This window comes from Bufo bufo, chromosome 3, assembly GCF_905171765.1.
Source record: "Bufo bufo chromosome 3, aBufBuf1.1, whole genome shotgun sequence".
In the NCBI taxonomy this organism is placed as follows: domain Eukaryota; kingdom Metazoa; phylum Chordata; class Amphibia; order Anura; family Bufonidae; genus Bufo; species Bufo bufo.
In genome coordinates, this window is record NC_053391.1 from 588,713,129 (window position 1) to 588,737,149 (window position 24,021).

Below are 24,021 nucleotides of genomic sequence, written 5' to 3' on the forward strand. Positions count from 1 at the left end.
ACATAAAAAAGAACACCATAAAAAAGTGCACGTCTATCCTTGTACACAAGCTTATATTATATACACATCCTGGGATGGAGCGCAGTTGAAGAAATAAAACACTTCCTTTAATGAGAAGGGTTAATAAAAAGCCTGTATATCGGCAGTGCTTATATTTGTCTTTATGTACGTAATGCATAATGTATGTCTTATATTCTGGTATGGGATCCAATATCCTCTCAAAGAGAAAAGATCAGTAGAGATTTAAGGATATTATATCAAATACGAGATGCACTTTTTTGCACTGTACCTACAAGCTGTAAATGACCCCATTACACAATAACATCATCATATTACTTAAAGTAAATTATCTCTGAGTATAACACTTGGGGGACAGGTTTTGGAAACTTCTGCTACTCTCCCTAACTAGTGTTGTAGCAGTTGCCAAAAGGACACCCACTATAGCAAGAGCTACAGTATTGCGTTAATTTCCCCTAAAATTGAACAGGTGGAGGATAATAAGCCATTGTTGCTATAGTGTCCAAGGGGGTGTCTCATTGACACAACCAGTGTCTTATCAATGGGGGTCTGACTACTGGTGTGATCATGATTAGAGATGAGCAAATTGGCTGATTCGCCAAATTTTACAAAAAAATTTGCTTTGTGACGAATTACGTCACAAAGCATATTTTTTTGTAAGTAGCGGGTGCAATGACAGGGAGCCCCGTCATTGTACCTCTCAGATGCCGCGTTCATACATGATCGTGGCATCTGAGTCTAAAAACTGTGTAAAATGAACATAATTATTATTTTTTAAAATCAATCAACCATTTGCTTGCGACAGGCTGGCCGCTGCCATCTTGCTTGAAGATCTGGCATGAAATATTGCGCCGTGCAAGATTACATCATCACGCTGGCTGGCGTGGTGATGTCATATGTCACCACGCCCAGTATTTTGGCCGAGATCTTCAATCAAGATGGCTGATGGTGGCCCGTCGCGAGCAAATGGAGGAGCTAAGTGTATGTATGACCATCACTCCATTTAAATGGGGGAGCACAGGACCCTGTTCTTGTGATCGGGGGGGGGGGGGGGGCTAGGGGGGTGAGACCTTCACCAAACAGACACATCCCATATTCTATGGATAGGGCATAAGTTGTTTTAATGGGACAGTAGAATAACCTCTGAAACGGAGGTTCCAGTGAGTGATTAAATGCAAGTTGGATGGATAAATACAGTACATGTACATACAAACCATGAGACATGAGTGTGAACCAAAACTAAGAGCTCAACGCAAGTAAACTAAATTCTTTTTTTAAGACAGCTACTTTATTCATATACATATTTCATGGGTTACTATGTTTCTGTGATGGTTTTGAAATTGTGAGCTCTTTGGCTTCTTAATGGCTGTGGGTCAATGGTCATCCAATGGCTTCCACTTGTCCCTGTATTATTGCTACGTCAGTCTAATACTACTTGCTTTATGAGCAGCTTATAATTGCGTGCTTGCTTTTTATACTGTACATGTTGTTTAGGGTTTTTCTTTAAGACTAATGCCACTTTTCCTGCTGCTTCTATTCACTCGCACAAGCAGCTGGGAGATGGAGTACAAACACATTAATGTACGGTAAGTTATTGAGACGGAAAATACATACGTACGTACAGTAGCACAAAAACAATTGCATAGTCCTTAGGAAGAATCCATCTATCAAATAAATAAAACGATTGTCAAAGTACACAAGCCTCTTTCGTAGACGACAAACAGTTTGTGCAAGTAGTTTCAAAAGTGGTTAATGTACCTCCTTCTAGAAGCACGTGCACTGGGCACACAAGCTTCCTTGCTCTATTCTGCTATCTAAGACATAAGGCAGGATTTTTCTTCTACTGTAAGGGGTATAAGCAAAGCTAAGATGAGTGAGTAATGGTCCGATGCATTGCCAATCATCGGAAAGTGCTATACCACCTTCTGTATTATCCATATGATATGTTTCTTGCCCAAACACTAAGGCTGTATTCACACACGTTCGGCATATACATTGGTAAATGCTTTTCTGACATCTACAGTATGTCAACCTATGGTACTGACTAATGCTACTGCAAGTCAAATAGTTGCATAAGTCACCAAAAAACTATTTTCTTGCTGTAATGAAAAGCATAGTCAGCAATGCTTGGTGCCTGGTTAAAAAGGTATGTCAATTCATATCGCACCATGGTATGCAGAAAGGACATATCAGGCACATCATACCATAAGGACAGGTTAGATGTATATGTTGGAAAAATTATATACTCTTAATACGTGAAAAACAAAGTGTGAATGTACAGTAGATATGGTTGGTCAACGTACCATATTTGCACGTTGCTCCAATTTACAATGAGTTTAACCCACCAGACATTTTTTTGTGAAGGTAACTTGACCTTCCTACTTAAACAATGCAGAAACAACAAAAATATATCTATATAGAAATAGCTTTAGCTATGTCTTGTCCCCGTAAGGGGCACAATGAAATAAAGGGAAAAAAATACAGTTCAATACAAGTTAAGCAACATGTGGATCTTCAGCTGTTGGGGAACGTAATGTTCTAGCATCCCTGGCCAATAAGTGGCTCACAGGCTATGCTGGTAGTTCCAATGAAACTGGACAAGAACATGTTACCTATCTCTGGTGAGGAAAGACTGCACCATCAACAAAGTCTAAGTAAGACAAATACAAATCTATGACTAATTTCTTCAGTGTAGACAACCTGTGGTCCAAGTGGGAACTGCATAGGAAAAATCTCTTTACTATTGTACATTGATAGTATATAGATGATGTTTTTTTTTTTTTTTTCCGGTAGTTAGAGATCACTAAAATTTCTCAACATAGTGAAAACATAAAGTGAGTTTGTATTTGTAAATCAAGAACATATGCTTTTCCCTGAAGTTATTAGAAAAAAGACACCTAACTGGAAAAATTGAAAATTAGCATACAAGTAGATTAGGCAGTGAAAAGAGCGCATGGAAGGTCAGACGTCATTAATTACTTTCTACTTCCTTTTTGCAAAAGAAAAGGCTTCATGAAACACAGCAGCATCGGTATACTCTTGTACACTCCAGAAACAGTTTACATGGGACCCAGTGTTTTCTCTCAGTCACAGTCCACTGAGTCATTTAAGTTGGTCCACTAAAGACCAAAAAATGCCAAAACTATTGCTATTCCCAGCTGTACATCCATTTATTACAAGTATCAGTCCCCTAAAATAGACCCTGTGCCACCTGTCTCTTTCTAATGGGTGGCTTATTTACTGTTCTTGGTTAGTAACCCAGTAGGTAATAACCTTCAGACATTCCACAGAGGTCCTCTGCTGCTTGTGTCCTATGAAAGCAATGTCCATGTGTTTGAAGAATGTTCCAGTTTATATGTGTTTCTGAGGGAAGGAAAGATACTGAGCAAAAGGCAGCTGGTTAAATCCTGTCCTGGTTCTTTGTGCAGGCTCAACTTCCAGTGGATTAGTATTACATTGTGAAGGTAGACAATTCCTCCTCAATAAGGGGAGAAAAGTATAGTCCCATGTGCAGTTCTGATAGGTCCAGGAGCTGGTCGCAGTAAGTGGTGTGTCAATGGGGGAGCTTGTAGGAGGGGAGGAGTGGCAGCTGGACGTAGGCTCAATGGAGAGGACACAGCAGCGGCTGCCATTGCAACTGCCAGAGGACTGGGAAGAAGACCTGCAGATAATGTTTTTGAAAAGTCCTTAGAGAACACCAGACTGGCCTGAAAGGAAAAAACACAAGAAGAGGTTGTGTAAGCACCAATTTATAAATAGGTGTATCTATCCATCAAAGAGGCTTCCATTTCTGCCAAAATGTAGCATATACTTATTGATCATATTTAAACTGATTTGACTAATTGTTCACTTTAACTTTTTATTGAGTGCGTGTGTCCTATTTTTACATGGTACAGTATATAGTATGGTCTTATGTAGGATTCATATGACTGTCAAGGGATCTTGCTGGTTCCTGAGCAGAGTGGCAGAATTACAACCAAAACTTCTACTTACGGAGAGCAGTGATAGATGCATAAGCTGGCTATAACGCTGTCTAACAATGCCAATGTATATACCATTCAGAGTTTAAGAAAAACAGGTGACAGCTTTTAAGGGCAATTCAATGGCTAAAATGAATGGCTGTCACAAACTAAGTTGGACTAAGTTACCAAAAGAGCCAAGTGTCCAAGCTATGATGTATGAACACGGCCCGATCCAAGTGGGCCCCCTCAGTCCAAATTCAGAAATAAGGCCTAAGGCTAGGGCTCAAGGTAACATGGAATAGCCTGCCTTTTGTGCTAAAATCTCTACATTACCACAACTTGCTAATTCAGTGTTTTCATACAAAAAAACTGCAAGGAATCATAAGTCCATTGCAAATCGTGTCTAATTGTCAATGTCTAATTGAAATATGTCCATTGAAAATTTCTTTCCATTTAGGAAACATTGCAGTCATTTCAAAATGGATGGGCATTTTCTCTATATGAATGGACTGTGGACTTTCAGGATAACTTGCTACGGTGGCTGCTATTTACCCCAGTGTGCCACTACTACTTAGAATTTTAAGGGCAATTTAATTTCTATTTAATTGACTGATATGGTACTGTTACATCGCTACACAGGTTGAAAAAAAGTCACAGTTGCATTAAGTTCAACCTACATTTGTATCTTTACTTACTTGACCATGACCTGGATAAATGAGAACCTTCACAGACACTTTACTTACTTGGTCAATTCTAAAAAAAAAAAAAAAAAAAAAACATACCGTAAGCTCCTGTAGACTTTGTTGTTTCTTGTGCCTACTCAGTAGAGGATTGGGTTTCCCTGATACTCCATCACGATGTCTACGGCTTGAGATGTGCTGAAAGACACAAATGAAAAAAGGGTTTATTTTTACAGAGCAAACTTGTCATTTATGACAATCTTAAATTTTATTTTAGAGTTTTTATATATTTTGATTATATATTTTTTCCACAGATTTTCAATTGAACATCTTAGTCCTAAATATATAAATCTATCTAAGTGCTATGAGGGCAGAAGCCAGTTCTCCATGTACGGCCCGCAGCAGAAACGATACATTCTGCCTCCGTCATCTAGTGTTGAGGGCATCTTTACTTCTGTTCCACTTTCCTTCAAACTGCTGTATATATCTTTAGCCAGAAGCTTCGGCTCCTCAAAGGCTGCAAAATGGCCTCCTCGTGGCATGTAATTAAAAGAGATGATGTCGAGGAATTTCTGCTCGGCCCAGAGGAGGAGACAATGCAGCAGCTTATTTGGGAGGGAAGCAATTCCAGTTGGGACCTTGATAGGTAATTTGTCATGCTTGGCAGTGCCAAGTCCGTTGGCCAAGTTTTCTTTGTAGAACCTCATGGAAGACACAATGGAGCCGGTCAGCCAGTATATTATGACGTTGGTTAGAAGGTCATCCAAGTTGTATTTTTTTCTCCAGGCCACCGTCCTCATAGTCACAGAAGTCAGGATGTGACCACGTGGAAAACGTCTCCAGAATATAAGCAGCAAGCCCCACAGGAGAACTGTTTAATCTACATCCTGCAGTATCAGTCTTGGTGGATTGGATGTGCATGTAGCCGCTCTCCTTCATAGTATAATAGAAAAACTTCTTCATAAAGGGAAACATCCTCCTTAGGTCCTTCTGCTCAAAGCAAAAAAGCCCTGGGAACCACTGACCGAGAAATATGGAGAGCACCACCGGCAGACTATCACTTAATACAGCGACCATGTTGAGATGCAGACCCTTGACATTGCTGGGAGCAATCTGTGCAAGGATTGTTTAGATAATCGATACACAGGCCCCTCCCATGGAACTCCTGGAAGCCCAACCTCTGCATCAACTTGTAAAAAATCCAAGCAACAGAGTCACATCCTTGCTTGTGAGAGGCTTCTGAGAATCCATACTCAAAAATGGATGGACAGATCACTCAAAGAAATGCTCATCGCTGAGACCGTGACTGGTGGGATCCGTCAGGAGGGGGATGATTTTGTAGAATTCATAGAATGATCCGAGCCAGCCATGAACCATGATGATGGGCTTAGCTCTCCAGCCAGCCGGAAGGTTTTTTGGCTTTTCATGGAGGAAATGGATATCGATACCTTCAATTTTGGTCTTGAAATGTGGGTACTGGTTCAGGATTTCCAGTTGCTTCTTTCACTTAAAGCCTTCCTTCCAGTAATACACCACTTTCTTGAGATGTTTGGAGATGAAGCCATAGTTGAAGCGGCTGCCCTCAAGAGGCTCAGCGTAACGGGTCTCATCAATGCGGCGGAATAAATCCTTCAATTCTTCTTTAGACGTCTCGATTTTGAAGGGATGAATCTTTTCACTCTCGTCACCTTTTTATTGGCCCCACCAGCCATCTCCCATGGGTAAGGTCTCATCTTTTCCTCTAAACAGGAAAAAATAAAGGAGCGCCCTGACTATGAGGGCAATCAGGATCTCAAAAAGCATTATTCCTGTATGAGCGGCGTCCTCCCCGGCAGGGTGCAGGCAGGTAGGTGGCCCCGGGTGACCGGACTGCAGCAGGAGCAGAGCTCAGTCCAGGACAGTTCCCAGCAAATTCTGTCTACAGACACACAGACAGTCTGAGTTATTTTAACTTTATCTCTTGCAGCAGGGAGGAAGTAAAGGAATTTGTGACCTAAACGTAAATAAAACTAAAAACACAAATATTTTTTTATTCTAAATTCTGAACCTGAATGTACACACTTGTATATCCTTATAGATTTTTAGGATGATCACTGGAGGTAAAATATTTACCTGTTTGAGCTGCCCTTCAGAGGTGACTCTGACATTACAGATCTCACAGTGAAACGTTCTTTCCTGGGTGTTGGCGTCTGGAGGTCCAGTTAACCCATTTGTCAATCCCCCAAGTCGTGGATAAGCTTTTATTGGACCAAGACCACTTCGAGCTTCAAGGATAGTTTTGTGCTTTGTACCTAATACAATGATGAACAACATAAAAATTTCTTAAAATATATTCAAAATCTGTTTTACAGTCATACAGAGGACTACATTGCTTGAGATTATTACATCTTTTGTGTTTGAATACATTCCTAACCTTTGTTATGGGCCTCCAGTTGGGACAAGGAGTTTACTGATACTTTGCAGAGGGCACAATACAATAACTTCTTGGATTTGTCATCATCGTTCTCTGCAGTAGATGAACTTGTTCCACTGTTTACAGGAGTAGCAGAAGAAAGTGATTTTATGTCACCAATGGCTGTCTCAGATGGAGGTTGTGAATACTCAGGTACTGCTTCAATGGTGTTTTCATGTGTGATCATACTCTCTGGACTCTCAACAGGAAGTAGGTCTGTGCTATCCATCCCTTGTTGATCTAATATAAAAAGGGACACAAGTAAACATAGTCTTAAAATGAGTGCAAAAGTTAAAGTTTCATGAGAAATTTGTAAAGTTGATAGTTATATGTACAAACCTTTGATATTCAGTAAGTAGCTTGCTCATTTATAAAGAATACTTACTGGTATAAGACTTTTAAGAATATTAAGGGTTGCAAGGAAAAGAAACAAGTGTGTATCCTTCAGTGAATTAAACTTTACCTCTCGTAACAATCTTAACTGTAATACACATACATATTAGAGATGAGCAAATAAAAAAAATGCCGGTCCAAATTGTACATAAATGAGATTGCATAATGCTCTCTAGAAAAGAGATGTGCAAATCAGTGTGCCTCCAAAAAAAAAATGAAAACTAAATGTCTGCTTTTAAAATGAGAAAGAGATATACAACTCAGTCTTCTTTCCAAAAGTAAAATAAAACTGAGTGTCTATTGCCAGCAAACAGTTGTTTCGTTATCAGAGCTAAGCAAAGAGAATTAGCTTAGCTGCTTGAGAGGCTTTGGTCTAGGGTAAACTATTTCTCCATATGGAGAGTGTCTGAGTTAAAGTGAGGAGCATTGTAGGCCACGCAATTGTCTTCTGGGTTTCTGGTAAAAATATATCAGATTAGCACATGTTACATCTGCGGTCATTATAGAGGCCTAGCTTTCTTTTCCTTTTGGAAGGAAAGCTAATTTGCAAACTGTTGGATATCTGGGGAAGTTATTCAAATTGGCTTTCCTTCCAACTTATTTAACATCTCTTTTCAAAAGTAGCATTATAGTTTTCTCTTTCTCTTTCTCTCTCTCTTTCTGATTCCCCTGAAACAGATCTCAAGAAATTCAGGTTAATTAGAATCATAACATTTGGAATAAACTCCAAATTGATTTGCTCATCTCTAACGTATACCATATACAGGGAGTGCAGAATTATTAGGCAAATTAGTATTTTGACCACATCATCCTCTTTATGCATGTTGTCTTACTCCAAGCTGTATAGGCTCGAAAGCCTACTACCAATTAAGCATATTAGGTGAAGTGCATCTCTGTAATGAGAAGGGGTGTGGTCTAATGACATCAACACCCTATATAAGGTGTGCATAATTATTAGGCAACTTCCTTTCCTTTGGCAAAATGGGTCAAAAGAAGGACTTGACAGGCTCAGAAAAGTCAAAAATAGTGAGATATCTTGCAGAGGGATGCAGCACTCTTAAAATTGCAAAGCTTCTGAAGCGTGATCATCAAACAATCAATCGTTTCATTCAAAATAGTCAACAGGGTCGCAAGAAGCGTGTAGAAAAACCAAGGCGCAAAATAACTGCCCATGAACTGAGAAAAGTCAAGCGTGCAGCTGCCAAGATGCCACTTGCCACCAGTTTGGCCATATTTCAGCGCTGCAACATCACTGGAGTGCCCAAAAGCACAAGGTGTGCAATACTCAGAGACATGGCCAAGGTAAAAAAGGCTGAAAGACGACCACCACTGAACAAGACACACAAGCTGAAACGTCAAGACTGGGCCAAGAAATATCTCAAGACTGATTTTACTAAGGATTTATGGACTGATGAAATGAGAGTGAGTCTTGATGGGCCAGATGGATGGGCCCGTGGCTGGATTGGTAAAGGGCAGAGAGCTCCAGTCCGACTCAGACGCCAGCAAGGTGGAGGTGGAGTACTGGTTTGGGCTGGTATCATCAAAGATGAGCTTGTGGGGCCTTTTCGGGTTGAGGATGGAGTCAAGCTCAACTCCCAGTTCTACTGCCAGTTTCTGGAAGACACCTTCTTCAAGCAGTGGTACAGGAAGAAGTCTGCATCCTTCAAGAAAAACATGATTTTCATGCAGGACAATGCTCCATCACACGCGTCCAAGTACTCCACAGCGTGGCTGGCAAGAAAGGGTATAAAAGAAGAAAATCTAATGACATGGCCTCCTTGTTCACCTGATCTGAACCCCATTGAGAACCTGTGGTCCATCATCAAATGTGAGATTTACAAGGAGGGAAAACAGTACACCTCTCTGAACAGTGTCTGGGAGGCTGTGGTTGCTGCTGCACGCAATGTTGATGGTGAACAGATCAAAACACTGACAGAATCCATGGATGGCAGGCTTTTGAGTGTCCTTGCAAAGAAAGGTGGCTATATTGGTCACTGATTTGTTTTTGTTTTGTTTTTGAATGTCAGAAATGTATATTTGTGAATGTTGAGATGTTATATTGGTTTCACTGGTAAAAATAAATAATTGAAATGGGTATATATTTGTTTTTTGTTAAGTTGCCTAATAATTATGCACAGTAATAGTCACCTGCACACACAGATATCCCCCTAAAATAGCTAAAACTAAAAACAAACTAAAAACTACTTCCAAAAATATTCAGCTTTGATATTAATGAGTTTTTTGGGTTCATTGAGAACATGGTTGTTGTTCAATAATAAAATTAATCCTCAAAAATACAACTTGCCTAATAATTCTGCACTCCCTGTATATATATATATATATATATATATATATATCCCAAACAGAAGACAGGACCAAATAATTGTAAATAATTGTAAATGTGTAATGCCATAGGCAAAGCACATACTGTTCCATGCCATAGCTGCAATCCAGGTATCTTGTAAGGCCATCTCACGAGGATGCACAAAAATAATGGAAACTTTAGTACAGTATGGGTATGGATATACATTCAAATTTCCTGATGCAGTTTTGGATAATATACAGAAAGGACTTATTCTTGGAATTTACTCCAGCTTTTTGCTTCCAAAACTGCATCAAGAATGTACCTAAAGGTGATTTTAAGGAACAGGGATGCTGGTTTTTATTACATTTTGATGGAACCTGGTGCTATGACTGCTGGCAATTACAGTTAAGAATAGGTTCCCCAAACTATAGATGCCTCTAAGTGGTTGTTTTGTCCCTACTGTGGGGGGTTAGCTCTTATCCGGGGGTCATTCTCACAGATACGACTTTAGGACACCAGGTTTCAGGTCCAAACAGTGCATTTATTTTACACTCCAACCAATACAGGTAATCATGAAGTCGCAGCTTCACCTAACACATGTGACATCCACATAAAATAATAAACACTTGCCCGGATAGGCTCTAACTAACACAGAGTTTCCTGACTCACCTAGGTCACAGTTCACACCCTGTGAACTCGTGCGGCTTTGTCAGCCAATGTCCCACAGCCTCCTGGCTGTACAGAGCACAGTATGCCCACTGTCTCTAGTTCACTGTTTCTTGTGGGGGATTGGGGCTCAGTAGTCTGCCTGACTATAGCCCTGCGACCCTCCCAGGCGTCGCTGCATCCCCCAACTCCAGGCTATCTCCCAGCCTCGTGGTCCCTCAGCCTTGCCCAGCTGAGACCACACAGACAGAGCCTCCAGGCCTCTGTCCACCAGACCAATGTCTCTTGTGGGGGATTGGGGCCTAGTAGTCCGCCTGACTAGAGCCCTGCAACCCTCCCAGGCATCGATGCGTCCCCCAACTCCAGGCTATCTCCCATCCTTGTGGTCCCTCAGCCTTGCCCAGCTGAGACCACACAGACAGAGCCTCCAGGCTTCTGTCTACAGGTAACACACTTCCCCCTTGCTGACACCCTGGGAGGTGCTTTATGCCAGCCTTATTACCTCCAGCTGGTCTCACCTGTGGTGGAATAGGGGCGTGGACCGCACTATCCACCCCTTCCTTGCCTCCAACCGGCGTGAGACCTGTCACTGTCTCACACTACATAGGACTTTTTTTTATTTTTTTTTACTGTAAAAAAAAGCAGGACCTGCTGGCAGCCACAACATTCAGACACATGTATCAAGTATGCCTATTTTAGATTTTTTTTTTTTATCTGAGAGAAAATGATGAATAACTAGGATCAATGAGTTAGGGAAAAGCTGGAAGAGTGCTCCTAAAAAGAATGATCTCCAGATAGATTATTATAATTAAATTACACATTATGTTGGTGTTTGAGGACATGTTACATACTGAGAGCAATAATGTTTATTTCTGTTGCTATGTGACTAACTGAATCTGGTTTCAGGCTTCTTGGCTGCTTCACTGGGTGTGTATATGTTTTATGGATCCAGCGAACAAGCCATAACTGAGAGCACAAAACAGAGCCGAGTGCAAGAGTCAAAGCTAACATACAATGCCACATGGGGCTATATTAAACCCAACAGAATGATATATGAATAACATTTTTATAACATGGTGAATTGCTATATCCAGTAACAACCATATAATAGTTGACATTGCACATGACTTGCTATAAAGACCATCTGTAAAAAAAAAAAACGTATTCACAGCTGTGAAAATAAAAAGCTGTGTAATTGGCTGCAACCTCAAAATCAGCACTTCCACTAAGTCAAGCAGTGTAGAAGGGAAAGAGTTAAAGGGTTATTCCCATCTCAGACATTGGGGGCATATCACTAGGATATGCCCCCAATGTCTGATAGATGCAGGTCCAACCTCTGGGACCCGCACCTATGCCGCAAACTCCCAGAGGGTGCACCGTGCATACGCAGTCGCCCTCTATTCATTTCTATGAGAGCGCCAAAAATAGCTGAGCACCAGCTCGGCTATTTCCATCAGCCCCATAGAAGTTAATAGAGCTGTGTCCGCTATTGCTTGGTGTGCCTCCCATTCATTTCAATGGGACTTTCGTAAATAGCTGAGTGTTACATTTGGATATTTTCGGTGCTCCCATAGGAATGAATGTCTGGCAGCCGTGCTCTCCGAGACTTTGTGGGCTCTGTTTTAAGTAGAGGTGCAGGTCCCAGAGATGGGACACTCACTTACCAGACATGGCTAGGATATGCACCCAATGTCTGAGATGGGAATAGCTCTTTAGTGGTCAAAATATGACAACACGTCCCTTAAAGGTGTTCTATGGGGTTAGAAAAACATGTAATCTTTCTTCTAGAAACAGCTTTCCATCAGTTCTGATATTGCATTTCAAGTCCATTGATGTGAATGGGTGTGACAACTTGTGGACAGGATTGGCCTTGCTTTTGGACAAATGCAGTCATGCTTTTCTAATCTTTTACCACACTTTTCATTTTAAAGCCAACATTGACAAACAGTGAGAACCTATCTAGCACATTAGATGCTAAGGTTGATCATTTCCAGACTCAGCTTAGATAGAGAGAACAGAGCAAGAATTTATCAGACCAGAATGTTCTTGTTGATGGTGAAATGGAGAAAATAAAGGAAATCTGCTGGATGAAAAATTATTAACTACTCTTAGTCAGGCTTTAACAAGGGAATGGTTGGTAAGATATATATATATATATATATATATATATATATATATATATATATTTATATATCTAAGCATGCTCATTTAGTTATTTTCAAAAGTCCCATAGCAGTGAATGTAGAGGACACCCTTATTCATGTGTGGCTTGCATTCCATTCTTGAGATAAGAACGGGGCCCAGTGGTGGGATCCACACCTATTATACATTTATGGCAAATACTAATGATACGACAAGGCTGTATATTATAACCCTATTTATTTCACTTATATTCAGAATATATCATGCAAAATGCTGGACTGGATAAAGCAAAATCTGGAATTAGAATTGCTGGAAGAAATGTCAACAACCTCAGATATGCAGATGTTATGACTCTTATGGCAGAAAGCGAAGAAGAATTAAGGAGCCTCTTGATGAGGGTGAAAGAGGAGAGTGCAAAAGTTGGCCTAAATCTCAACATAAAAAAAACTAAGATCATGGCATCAGGATCCATCCCCTCCTGGCAAATAGAGGGGGAAGAAATGGAAGCAGTATTAGATTTAGTTTTCTTGGGCTCAAAGATCACTGCAGATGGTGACTACAGCCATGAAATTAAAAGACATTTGCTTCTTGGAAGGAAGGCAATGACAAACTTGGACAGTGTAATTAAATGCAGAGATGTCACATTGCCAACAAACGTTCATATGGTCAAAGCCATGGTTTTTCCTGTAGTAATGCATGGTTGTGAGAGCTGAACCATAAGGAAAGCTGAGCGTAGAAGAATCAACGCCTTTCGAACTGTGGTGTTGGAGAAGACTTCTGAGCAGTGATGGCCAGTTCTCATGGTTCGCCCGCAAACATATGCTGGCTTCCATCTTTTTTTACAAGGCCGGCGAGGCACAGGTAAGCCCTTACCTGTGCCGCGAGCCGGTCAGAAAACAAATGCGGTTGCCGGGAGCAAGCAGTTCCGAGAACAGCCCGATGAAGGCCCCAGGTGGCTGTTCTCGGAACTGCCTGCTCCCGCTGACCGCACTTGTTTTCAGACCGGCTCACGCACAGGCACAGGTAAGGGCTTACCTGTGCCTCGCCGGACTTGTGAAAAAAGATGGCAGCCCGCATATGTTCGCGGGCGAACCATGCAAACTGGCCATTACTGCTTCTGAGAGTTCCATGGACTGCAAGAAGATCCAATCAATCAATCCTTGAAGAAATTAACCCTGATTGTTCATTAGAAGCAGCAATACTGAAGCTGAAGCTGAAATACTTTTGACACATAATGAGAAGGCAGGAGTCATTGGAGAAGACCCTGATGCTGGGAAAGATCGAAGGCAAAAGGAGAAGGGGACAGCAGAGAATGAGATGGCTGGACAGTATCATGGAAGCAACAAACATGAACTTAGGCAAGCTTCGAGAGACAGTGGAAGATAGAGGGGCCTGGCGTGCTGTGGTCCATGGGGTCGCAAAGAGTTAAGCACAACTGAATTGCGACTGAACGACGAATGATATGCCATATTTATCCACATGGGACAACCCGTTTATTATTACTTCTAGTCACCATCCATTCTTAAGAAATATTCTGGTTTTATTTTGAAACCTTCACCTTAGGCTACTTTCACACTAGTGTTTTTATTTTCCGGTATTGAGATCCGTCATAGGATCTCAATAGCAGAGAAAAACGCTTCCGTTTTGTCCCCATTCATTGTCAATGTGACAAAATGTAACTGAACAGAATGGAGTGCTCCAAAAAGCATTTTGTTCTGTTTGGTTGCGTTCCCATACTGAAGAGCAAACCGCAGCAATCTGCGATTTTCTTTCCGTCATGGGATGCGGAGCAAGACGGATCCGTTTTCTCTGACACAATCTGACACAATAGAAAACGGATCCGTCCCCCATTTACTTTCAATGGAGTTCATGACGGACCTGTCTTGGCAATGTTAAAGATAATACAACCAGATCTATTCACAACAGATGCAGATGGTGGTATTATCAGTAACGGAAGCGTTTTTGCTGAGCCCTGCCGGATCCAGCAAAAACTCTAGTGTGAAAGTAGCCTTAAAGAGAATCTCCCTCCTTTGAAATTTAGTTTTATTTTAACTTTTTAATATATGCAAATATCTATATAGCTGCTATGATCCTTTTTTTTTCTTTTCACAAACTCAAAATCCCCTACATAGATACAGAACATGTCATTCTTCCTGCTTGCATTGATCACTAAAATCAGATTAGGAGTTTACTTTTATACATTATACTAAATAATAAAACAGAAAACTTTTGCTCCCTCTGGTAGAGACTGCATTCAATCTAAATGTGATCTAAAAAAGGCTACATGGGGTTAAAAATATTTTAAAAAAGCATTATTCGCCCTCACTAATTCCCGCTGCTGCCACTCCAACGCAGCTCCTGTGTTTTGAGTCAGAACAAGAAGTGGAGAGCAGTTTTGGAAAAGCAGCAGTGGGCCTTGGTAGGGTCAGTAATTTTTTTATTTTTTATTTTTTTTATCCCTACAGCCTCATGTTTAGCAAAACGTTTCTCTCCATATTCCCCCAGAGCACTTGTTTAGCTTATAACAGGGTATTTGGATATTTAGATGAGGAAATTGTTCTGATTGCCGCAAAATATTAGGAGGCTAAAGCTAGTTGCACACTAGTGTTTTAGATTTGGCAGGGAATATGCTGCCGGATCTCTCTGCATTCTGGCATTGAACAGCCCCGTCCAGCCCCATTAAATATTAAATATAAAATGGGAACCTGCGGAGATCCGGTCGCATTTCAGCAAATATGCAGAGATTTGGCCGGAATGCGGACGGGTCTCTGCTGATCCCCATTATGGTTAATGGGGCAAGAGGGAGAGGTTCATGAAAAGAGATCTGGCAAGCTGTTCCCTGCCAGAACAGCCTGCCAGAATCTAAATACTAGTGTTAAACTAGCCTAACCAATACAGAATAATGGATGCAAAAATGACATGTTAAAAGGTGCACATAGACATTCACTTCAAGTCAGTTTCCTACAATATTTCCTAACAATTTACTAGGTAACTAGAGGTAAAAAAAAATACCCTTTTGTACATTTTGCCAGATCTTACATTACAATACTGTCAATGGGAATTTGTATGCAGAAATACACTAGTAGAGCACCTTTAAATGGGACAGCCATGGACAAGAAGCCAATGAAGACAATGTACGTTTTAGGCCGTGGACTTCACTCCATTTGGATTGGGTTATTTGTCCCAGGTGCCCTACCACATTATATAGACTGGCCATCTGTTAAAAACCACACCACGCAGTTGGAAATTGCAGAGATATTGGTGCATTGAGTTGCAGGGGCGGTAGGGAGGATGGAAGTAGTGGTACACATGGTTGCAGCTTTCACTCCATGCTACCTGGGAAGTGCAGTGATAGGAGGGTGCATCTTTTCTTCCCTCGGGGCACATTTAGATTTTGGGGCTCTCTGTCTGATGGTAGTAGAGTTGTCCTTGCTGTAACTGGTTTTTCAGGTGCAAGGCAGGGATCCAGCAGACAGGCTGGTAATGCGATGTGTTGGTGATGAAGGTGGGAGTGTAGTGCAGTAAGAAGGCAGAGTTTAATGCAACAAGTTCACTGTATTTTACTGAAGCAGTTTTGCAGATGGTTCACACAGGCATTGAATATGTCAAGCACAGTTTTTACTGTCACCATGTATACTTTCCCAAGACTGTGTATTAGAGGAGGAGGGTTAAGCCTCTTTCTTATAATCTGCTCAATCTTTCCCATCTCAACTAAGGGATGCAACTTGTTCATCTCACTCTCACTATATTGGCATCTGCTTAATATAGCACTCTCGCTAAACAGGTGATCAGTCTGTTCTTTTAGTATGATAGGAAACTTTAAGCTTAATAGATCTCACTATATGCAAAGAAGTCTGTAGCCAAGGTCACCGACACCACTCCCATCCTCTCTGCCTCATGCCTCCACACACTGCACTAAGTAAGCTGAATGTAATTATACTTTTCACTTACCGATGCGTTTCTTCATTCTGGAGAAAAGGTACTTTTAATCCATATGCAAATGAGACGTGGTCCAGGCCATTCTATGCACCCTTGTTCCTCCCTCTTCTTGACTGAAAGGTCAAAGCCCTTGCATAGTCACGTTGCCTGGCCCTGTCAATCAGGGAGGAGAGGGAGGGAGGAGTAAGGGTGCTTGGCTTGGACCCACCCTCGGTGCACTTACCTGCTCATTTTCATATGGATTGTTGTGTGAAAGTACAGAGAAAAAGTACATGCAGCACATATTGATATATGCTACCATCACTCCTCTATGTGGAGCAAGATGTCCACCAGTCCCGGTTCTGGAGCATTTACTATGAGTATATAATTTCCCTGCAGCTGTTTAAACTTCATTTCCTTGACAACATAATGAAGCCTTCTGCAGCTTAGTAGACATGGTCAGTCTATCAGCTAGAGAAATGATCTTTTACCATCTGTGCAAGAGTCTAGCAAGAAATAAGGGCCTGATAAGCAGAACCATGTGAGTGAAAACAAAGCTGCGCAATGTTATGAACATCATGATCATTTACGTGTAAATGCCAACGTATTAAAAAGTTCACTAGAAAAAGTAAGAAATGACAGCGGTGATATATTCCAGCAATGGAGGCAAGGACGGACGGCTCTGAGGAAACTTTCCAGGTTACAAAAGTCGGTTAAAATAGCATCATCTCAAAAAAAAGAAACGTGGCTTTCAAAGCAGTTTTATTGTTTGATATCTCGGCTATTTTTGCCCTGGTTTTCAAACAGGAAGATATATAGGTTCGCAGTATGTGTTTAGGCACAAAAGACAGAGCCTGAATAGAGATCACACAGCGAGGCTTCAATGTGCAAGGGTGGATGTGAGAAACATGGAGGGCGTGCTGTGACCAGAATGGGATTCATAAATCTGCATCCAAACCTAACACTAAGAGATTCCTCTAACTGAGCTCATCTCCTCCACCATGACATTTACAGTATATAGGGCAGTCAACCAGGTTTATATGACACAGAAGGAGAATGTCCAGAACTAATGGCTCATTCACCATCTGTCTAATGTCAGGGTGCAGTCAATAAGGAAAGCCAACCAGCTCAATGCGTAACATAAAATACGACTCACTCACCTCATCCCAGGTAGCATAAGAAAGGCAACCTTGTGCATAAAGAATTTAGTTTAACCTGCATTACTATTTGAGATTTAAATGGGTTGTTGAGGAATAAAAATCAGTGCCTGCTTTTGTTTCCAGAAACAGCGCCACTTTTGGCGATAAGCTGTGTCTGGAACAGCAGTCTACCCTCATCTTGTCAGCTGGCAAGACTGACTTAGCACCTGCCATTACTACCTCTTGGGCATAGTGTGACTACTGTAACTGTAAAGAATCCTTTCTTGGATTGATGTCTGAATCGCCTTTCACTGAGTACCAGTCCCAGTACGCACAGGGAGAATGGAGCGATGCCTGTGCTTGCTTGGACAGCAGGACAGCAACGCACATGAGCCTCCAGCCTAACAGACACATTCCCTTTAAATAAGGCTCTGCTCTTACCAAAGGGGTTTTCAGGATAATGACCTATCCTCAAGATAGGTGATTAATATTTGATCGGTGAAGGCGCCTCCATGATCAACTGTTCCCTGCAGCCTCCGGTGATGGAACTAGCTCTTGAATGAAACAGGAAGCACAGCTCCGTTCAAAGTGTAGTGACCATTCCTTGTTACTGCAGAACATATTTCATTTACTTCAATGGTAGCTGAGTTGCAGTAACCCAGCACGGCCACTACACTTTGAACGGAGCTGTGCTTCCTGTTTCATTCACAATACTAGTTCTAGTGCTGAAGGCTGGAGGGAACAGCTGATAGGTGGGGTAGCATTTTATTGCACCCTCACCAATTGGATCTTGATGACCTATCCTAAGGATAAGTCACCAATATCAGGAGCTTGGAAAACCCCTTTAAATGAGGAATAGAACCCTAAGGCAAATACAGATCTTTAGGGACAAATAAACTAACATTAAAAGGAGTTGTGTAGAAAACTTCCCTGTAGAGTCAAGAACCATTACTCCATTTTAGATGATGAGTGAATGAAAGGATTTTGCAAGTAGAAAGCACCGTTCATGCTAGGACGGTATGAATTCAGCAAGGTCACAATTAATGATGGGAATTACGTTTATGGTTAATAAAGTGTTGCCCTCAATGCAGAAGAAATATGGAATGTCAACCCTAATGTCTATGTTGAGGCATTAGGGTCAAATATATCAGAATTCAGAATCTTGGTGAATAGCAGAATAAGCTTTGAATAAGAGAAGGGAACGAAGGAATGTTTAAAGCAACAAATAAACAAGAACGGAGAGGATACTGAGATCACGAACATGCACTGCACAAAGCTCTTGGCTCAGCACGTCACCCATATGTGCAGAGACAAATAATCTCCCTCGGAGCTCACACACATATGACCTAGAAAGTTGTCTTAGTCAGGGAAATGGAAAACATCTTGAAGAGGACCTACCACCTCTCCTGACATGTCTGCTTTAGTAACTACTTGCATTCCATGTAATGATATTGTGCCATTCCTCTGTTATTCCCAGTAGAGGCTCATTAATGAATTGCTAGCAGTTTGCAATGAAGGTTCAGATGGGTATGTCCCTGCCAAGCCAGATACTATCCAATACTGCCAATGAATTTCTATCCTGCAAATATCTTTAGAATTTAGGATTTGATCAAATCCTAAATTCTATGTGTAACCTTAAAGGGGTTGTCCAAAGGGGAAGACTTGGATGCCAGGCTTCCGAACAGTGAGCTTGCCTGGCCCTGTCAATCATTAGGGGAAAAAGAATGGCAAAGTGTCACGACCATGGTTATGGTCGTGACTCCTGATCCGCATGCTGTTGCCTGCGGTTTGGTTTTTGTTCAATCACATGGTGAGGGCGGCTGGATTGTTGCCTCACATGTGGTTGCCGCTGGCAACATGTTTGTGCTTGGCACCTTGCTGCAATCTGCATGCGGTTACACCTGGCAACCTGTCTTTGTAGGTGTGCCTTTTTATATGTTTGGTGTGCACGAAGTTTGAGTGTGTGCACTGTGACATTTTCCCTTCACTTGTGGCTGCCCGAGGTAACGTGTTGTATTGTGTACATGTGGTGGCAGTGTCTCGGCCTTCTGGCTGACTCCCAGGACACGGTTGCCACGCATGTCGTTGCCTGCTGTAACAGCTGCAGTGTGATAAGGGTTTGTACACTTCCCCATCCTCAGCCGTGACACAAAGGGTGAATGGTGGAGGCGAAGCGATGCTCCAAGCGGCTAGGTCTACTCCTCAGTGCTCTGTGCACCACATAAGTATAACATAACATTATGAATTTCTCAAAAACGACACATTGGATTGCTGTGAGAGGGGTTATTGCACTCAGCATGATCAACCCTACCAGGCATTATGCCTGGTTAGTAGGATTGTTCACGCTGACAAGGTGAATGAATGAAACTGAAGACAATGCCACATAGACTGCATATGACGGTTGCCTTTTGCTGGCTTGCTGGATTCCTGCACTGGTCCCCAGGTTACAGTATTGTCAATAGGAAAGATGTATTACCGTACATCGTAAAAGGACTGCACCACATAGAAGTATAGACGTATGGTCAAGTTTCTGGTGCAGTTTTGATAACCAAAATTAGGAGTGGATCATAAAAGAAGAGAAAGTACACCAGACAGGGAAGACTTCTCTTTTTTATTTATTTTAATCCTGGTTTTGGCTTCCAAAACTGCATGCAGAAACTGGACCATGTGGCCGTACCCTAGCAGTGGATTAGAATGAAGTGCCGTCTGTAGCATCCTGCTACTTACAGATATACCACCCACCAATTAAATACACCGGGTAGTAATAAAGTAAAAAGGAGCCCTAACACATTTTACAAAATTTGATACCCAAACAATAGAACTACGGCTCCAATTATAAGTACAAAAATTCTCTTTATTAAATAAACACAATCACATTGTCATGAAAACAGCAGTAAACATACCTGTTTACTCCTGTTTTTATGACAATGTGATTGTGTTTATTTAATAAAGAGAATTTTTGTACTTATAATTGGAGCCGTAGTTCTATTGTTTGGGTATCGAATTACAGATATACCAGTCTGGAGAAATATAAAGTAACACCAGTCCGTGACCCATACAAAAGGGCTTATAGAAGGATCCCAATACTTGAGTTTGAAACACATACTGTACCTAATATAGAGTCATATAATAGAGGTTTTGGAATAAAAAAATGAGCAAAAACAGAACAAAATAATTTCTTGGAATAAAAATGGGGCTATCCTGAGGAGAGGGCTCCAAGAGCTAAATCCGGCAAATGCAGATGCCAGGCTTTCCCTATCCAATATTACAGTGTATTGTAAGAATTTGTCCATTTACTAATATATCCGCCCAAATGTCGCCAATAGATTGTGCAAGAATATGATGCAGGAAAAAGATACACAGAATGGATCTAGAAACACATGCACCTCGTTTCTCCATCCAGGGATTGACTAAAGTACTGTCGTTTATTTTAGGACAAAATGGGAGAACTATGCCTCAGCAATAAAACATTTTATGGTCTTTCTCTTATTGACCGTCAGAGGGAATTTCATGTTGCAGAACGTGTCTGGAACACTTGGCAGGCTTCATCACCATTCAGAGTAAATGTCATAAAACAGTTTGGAGAGGACATAGACTCAACGGCACGCAAGAGAATCCACGCATTTCACACAAGTACAATCTGGTCCAACGCTGCTGAGGCAATTTCATTTTCTATTATGACATAATACAGCCATATGTTCTTCATAAAAACAGAACTTATTCCATGTTACCGCTATACCTGGATGCATACACGGCTCACACCCATTACTGCTACAGTATATGACTGCACGGAAATCCTCATAAGTAAGATGGCTAATTTAACTCCGGCTTGAATATGGATGGGCATGTGTGCTGCGCCAAACTTATGAGATGGCTCATGGGTTTTATAATTTCGACACACGTGTAATGATTGTACGCCAAGGGGTTACCTGACGTACTTTGCAACTGGCTGCAACATTTTGAGGCATGTGTCACATGTCATAAATGCACTTTAAAAGAGATCTATTTTCCAAAACAGACCAACTTCTATTGGGGGGTGTGAAGCCAAAAGCCATTAAATTTTGTTCAAATTGTTGTGAACACCAAAACATAAGACAATTTAACACCTCAAAACTTCTGTAACAGCTTTCATAAATGTCCTAAGTTCATATAAAGAGAGACAAACCTCACGGCACACAATTAAACATAATAAGATGCACATGTTCAGCTTAATAAAAGTGAGGGCACGAGGGACATGCTCCTTTGTTTTGAGGGATATAGGACTTGGAAAGAGGGGTGTAATGCTTTTTGGTGACTATGCCTCTAAGGGAATTTATCCAACATTCAATAAGTGGCCAAATCTAGAGAAATAATTACACATTTAACTCTTTTAAGCTTAGGCATACGCCTTTCCTGTTGTCTTGAAGCCAAAGCTAAACATATAAAAGCACCTCACAGCCCGGAACAGATTGTAGGAATTATATTCAATGGAAAAAGCCAAGACCATTTTTAAGCAGAGTCCGAATGACAATGCCAGCTACGGAGATGTAGTGTGTGTTCAAGATGTTGTACAAATTCATCCAGCCATGAGTCGTCTACATTAATCTTTGTTGGTACCTACATGAAAGGTCATATTCTGAAGGTCCATTACATCAAATGAAATGTTACATGGTCCAAGCTCCATGCTAGGTTTATGTAAGGTGAAGATTATGTCATAGGCATCACCATTTGGCCGTAGCACTAGCACATAGAAGCCAGTGCCAAATGTTAATACTTGACAGTAAATCTGAACAAGTCTTGGCTGTAAGTGCCTGTTGACAGGACCTCTACAGAGAATGAATGTCCCAAACATAAAGAAAAAAGGAGCAATGATTACAAAACCCATGTAGCACTTATTTAATAAAAATGCATATAGGTTAGAATTGTCACACAAGTAATTTGGATTAGGGAATCGTCAAAAAATTTATTTTGTACCCGTGATATGTCTCATGTGAGAAGATCCACCTTGTTAAAAGGGTTTTTCGAGACTTTATTACTGATGACGTGTCATCTGAATCAGTGGGGGCCGAACAGCTGTTTGAGAAGACACCGGTGCTCTTGTGACTGCCGTGGCATTCTCTCTGCCCACCAAGCACAACGCTGCGCATTCTACAGCGGCTGTACTTGGTATCGCAGCTCAGCCCCATTCACTTCTATGGGGTTGAGCTGTGCCTAGAGCATGTGTCCGATGAACGTGTCGTCACTCAGCCTAGGGAAAGCAGCGAGAAGGCCACTGCGGTACTGCGAGAGCCGCTGTTTTCTCAAACAGCTGATTGGAGGGGGTCCCGAGTGTCCAGAGGATAGGTCATCAGTATTAAAGTCTTGGAAATCCCCTTTAAGAGACGTCGCATCTGAGCAGATGTCAAAATGACGGGTCACCACTGCTGCTAGGAATTGTACTAAATAAAACATTTTGCAATTAGGACTTGATGATTCTGAGCCATTTATTCAATGTATGGACAGATATAGATCTTATATGATGTTCTGTTAGAAGTTTTTGTTTAAAATATGCTTATTACAGGGGTAGACATACCACCTGTGCAGCAGGTTCAGATGCACAGAGGCCCATAAATCAGTGGAACCCAATCCAGCCACTCAGATATTAGATACTTGCCGTACAGATGCCTCTTACACATAAGATAGATGCCGCACACGTTCTTCTCATATACTTGCCGTACATACTGTATGCCTCTCACTTATTAGATACTTAGATATTAGATACATTAAATTACAAAGAGACAAACAATTTAGCTACATAATGCCAACTTGGCAAGAACTTTGGGAAGCAAGGTGTTAATGCTATGTCCTATCAGGCCCATATGGAAACAGTTTGAAAGTCTTAATGTATAATTCGTAAACCTCTATGTAGGATGCCACAATTTTACATCTTCCCCGGTGTCAAAGCAACTACATTTCCCATGCCCTTCAAATTAGATCCCTGAGGAGCACCATTAAGATTTGATATGATCCAGAACACATTATGGTGCTGTTGAGTCAATTTAGTGGCGTGCTGTATATTTGTGCCTATTTATATCGTCTGCAAAACTATCCTTGTGCATATCTGTTGAATTAACTGAATATGATTAATAACTAATTAAAGGGATATTCCAGATTTTATTTTTTACATTCATTTATTTATATAATCGGAAATCACACGATCTTCTAATATGCATGTATTTAAAACTCTGCATAGATACCTTTCTTATATTAGGCAGTTGATCCCGATATGCAGTAGAATCGTATAGATCATGTATTAGTCTTGTGTAATGTATCCATGACCTCACGGAAACATGGTATTAATCATGGGGCACTCTTCATGTCATATAGT

General features: G+C 41.2%; 1 protein-coding gene and 1 pseudogene across 2 annotated transcripts in view; both read right to left on the reverse strand.

Annotated features, from left to right (window-relative positions):
- Positions 1-877: 877 nt before the first annotated feature.
- The window catches only part of ZNF385A (zinc finger protein 385A), a 233,078-nt gene continuing 209,934 nt past the window's right edge, over positions 878-24,021 (reverse strand). For both annotated transcript variants that reach the window (XM_040425855.1, XM_040425856.1), the window contains 4 exons: positions 7,074-7,352; positions 6,773-6,951; positions 4,763-4,858; positions 878-3,725 (listed from right to left, as the gene is read on the reverse strand). In XM_040425855.1, coding sequence (XP_040281789.1) covers positions 3,498-3,725; positions 4,763-4,858; positions 6,773-6,951; positions 7,074-7,352 — 782 coding nt within the window. In that variant the 3' untranslated portion in view covers positions 878-3,497. The remainder of the gene's footprint in view (positions 3,726-4,762; positions 4,859-6,772; positions 6,952-7,073; positions 7,353-24,021) is intronic.
- On the reverse strand, positions 4,961-6,556 carry LOC120996127 (annotated as a pseudogene).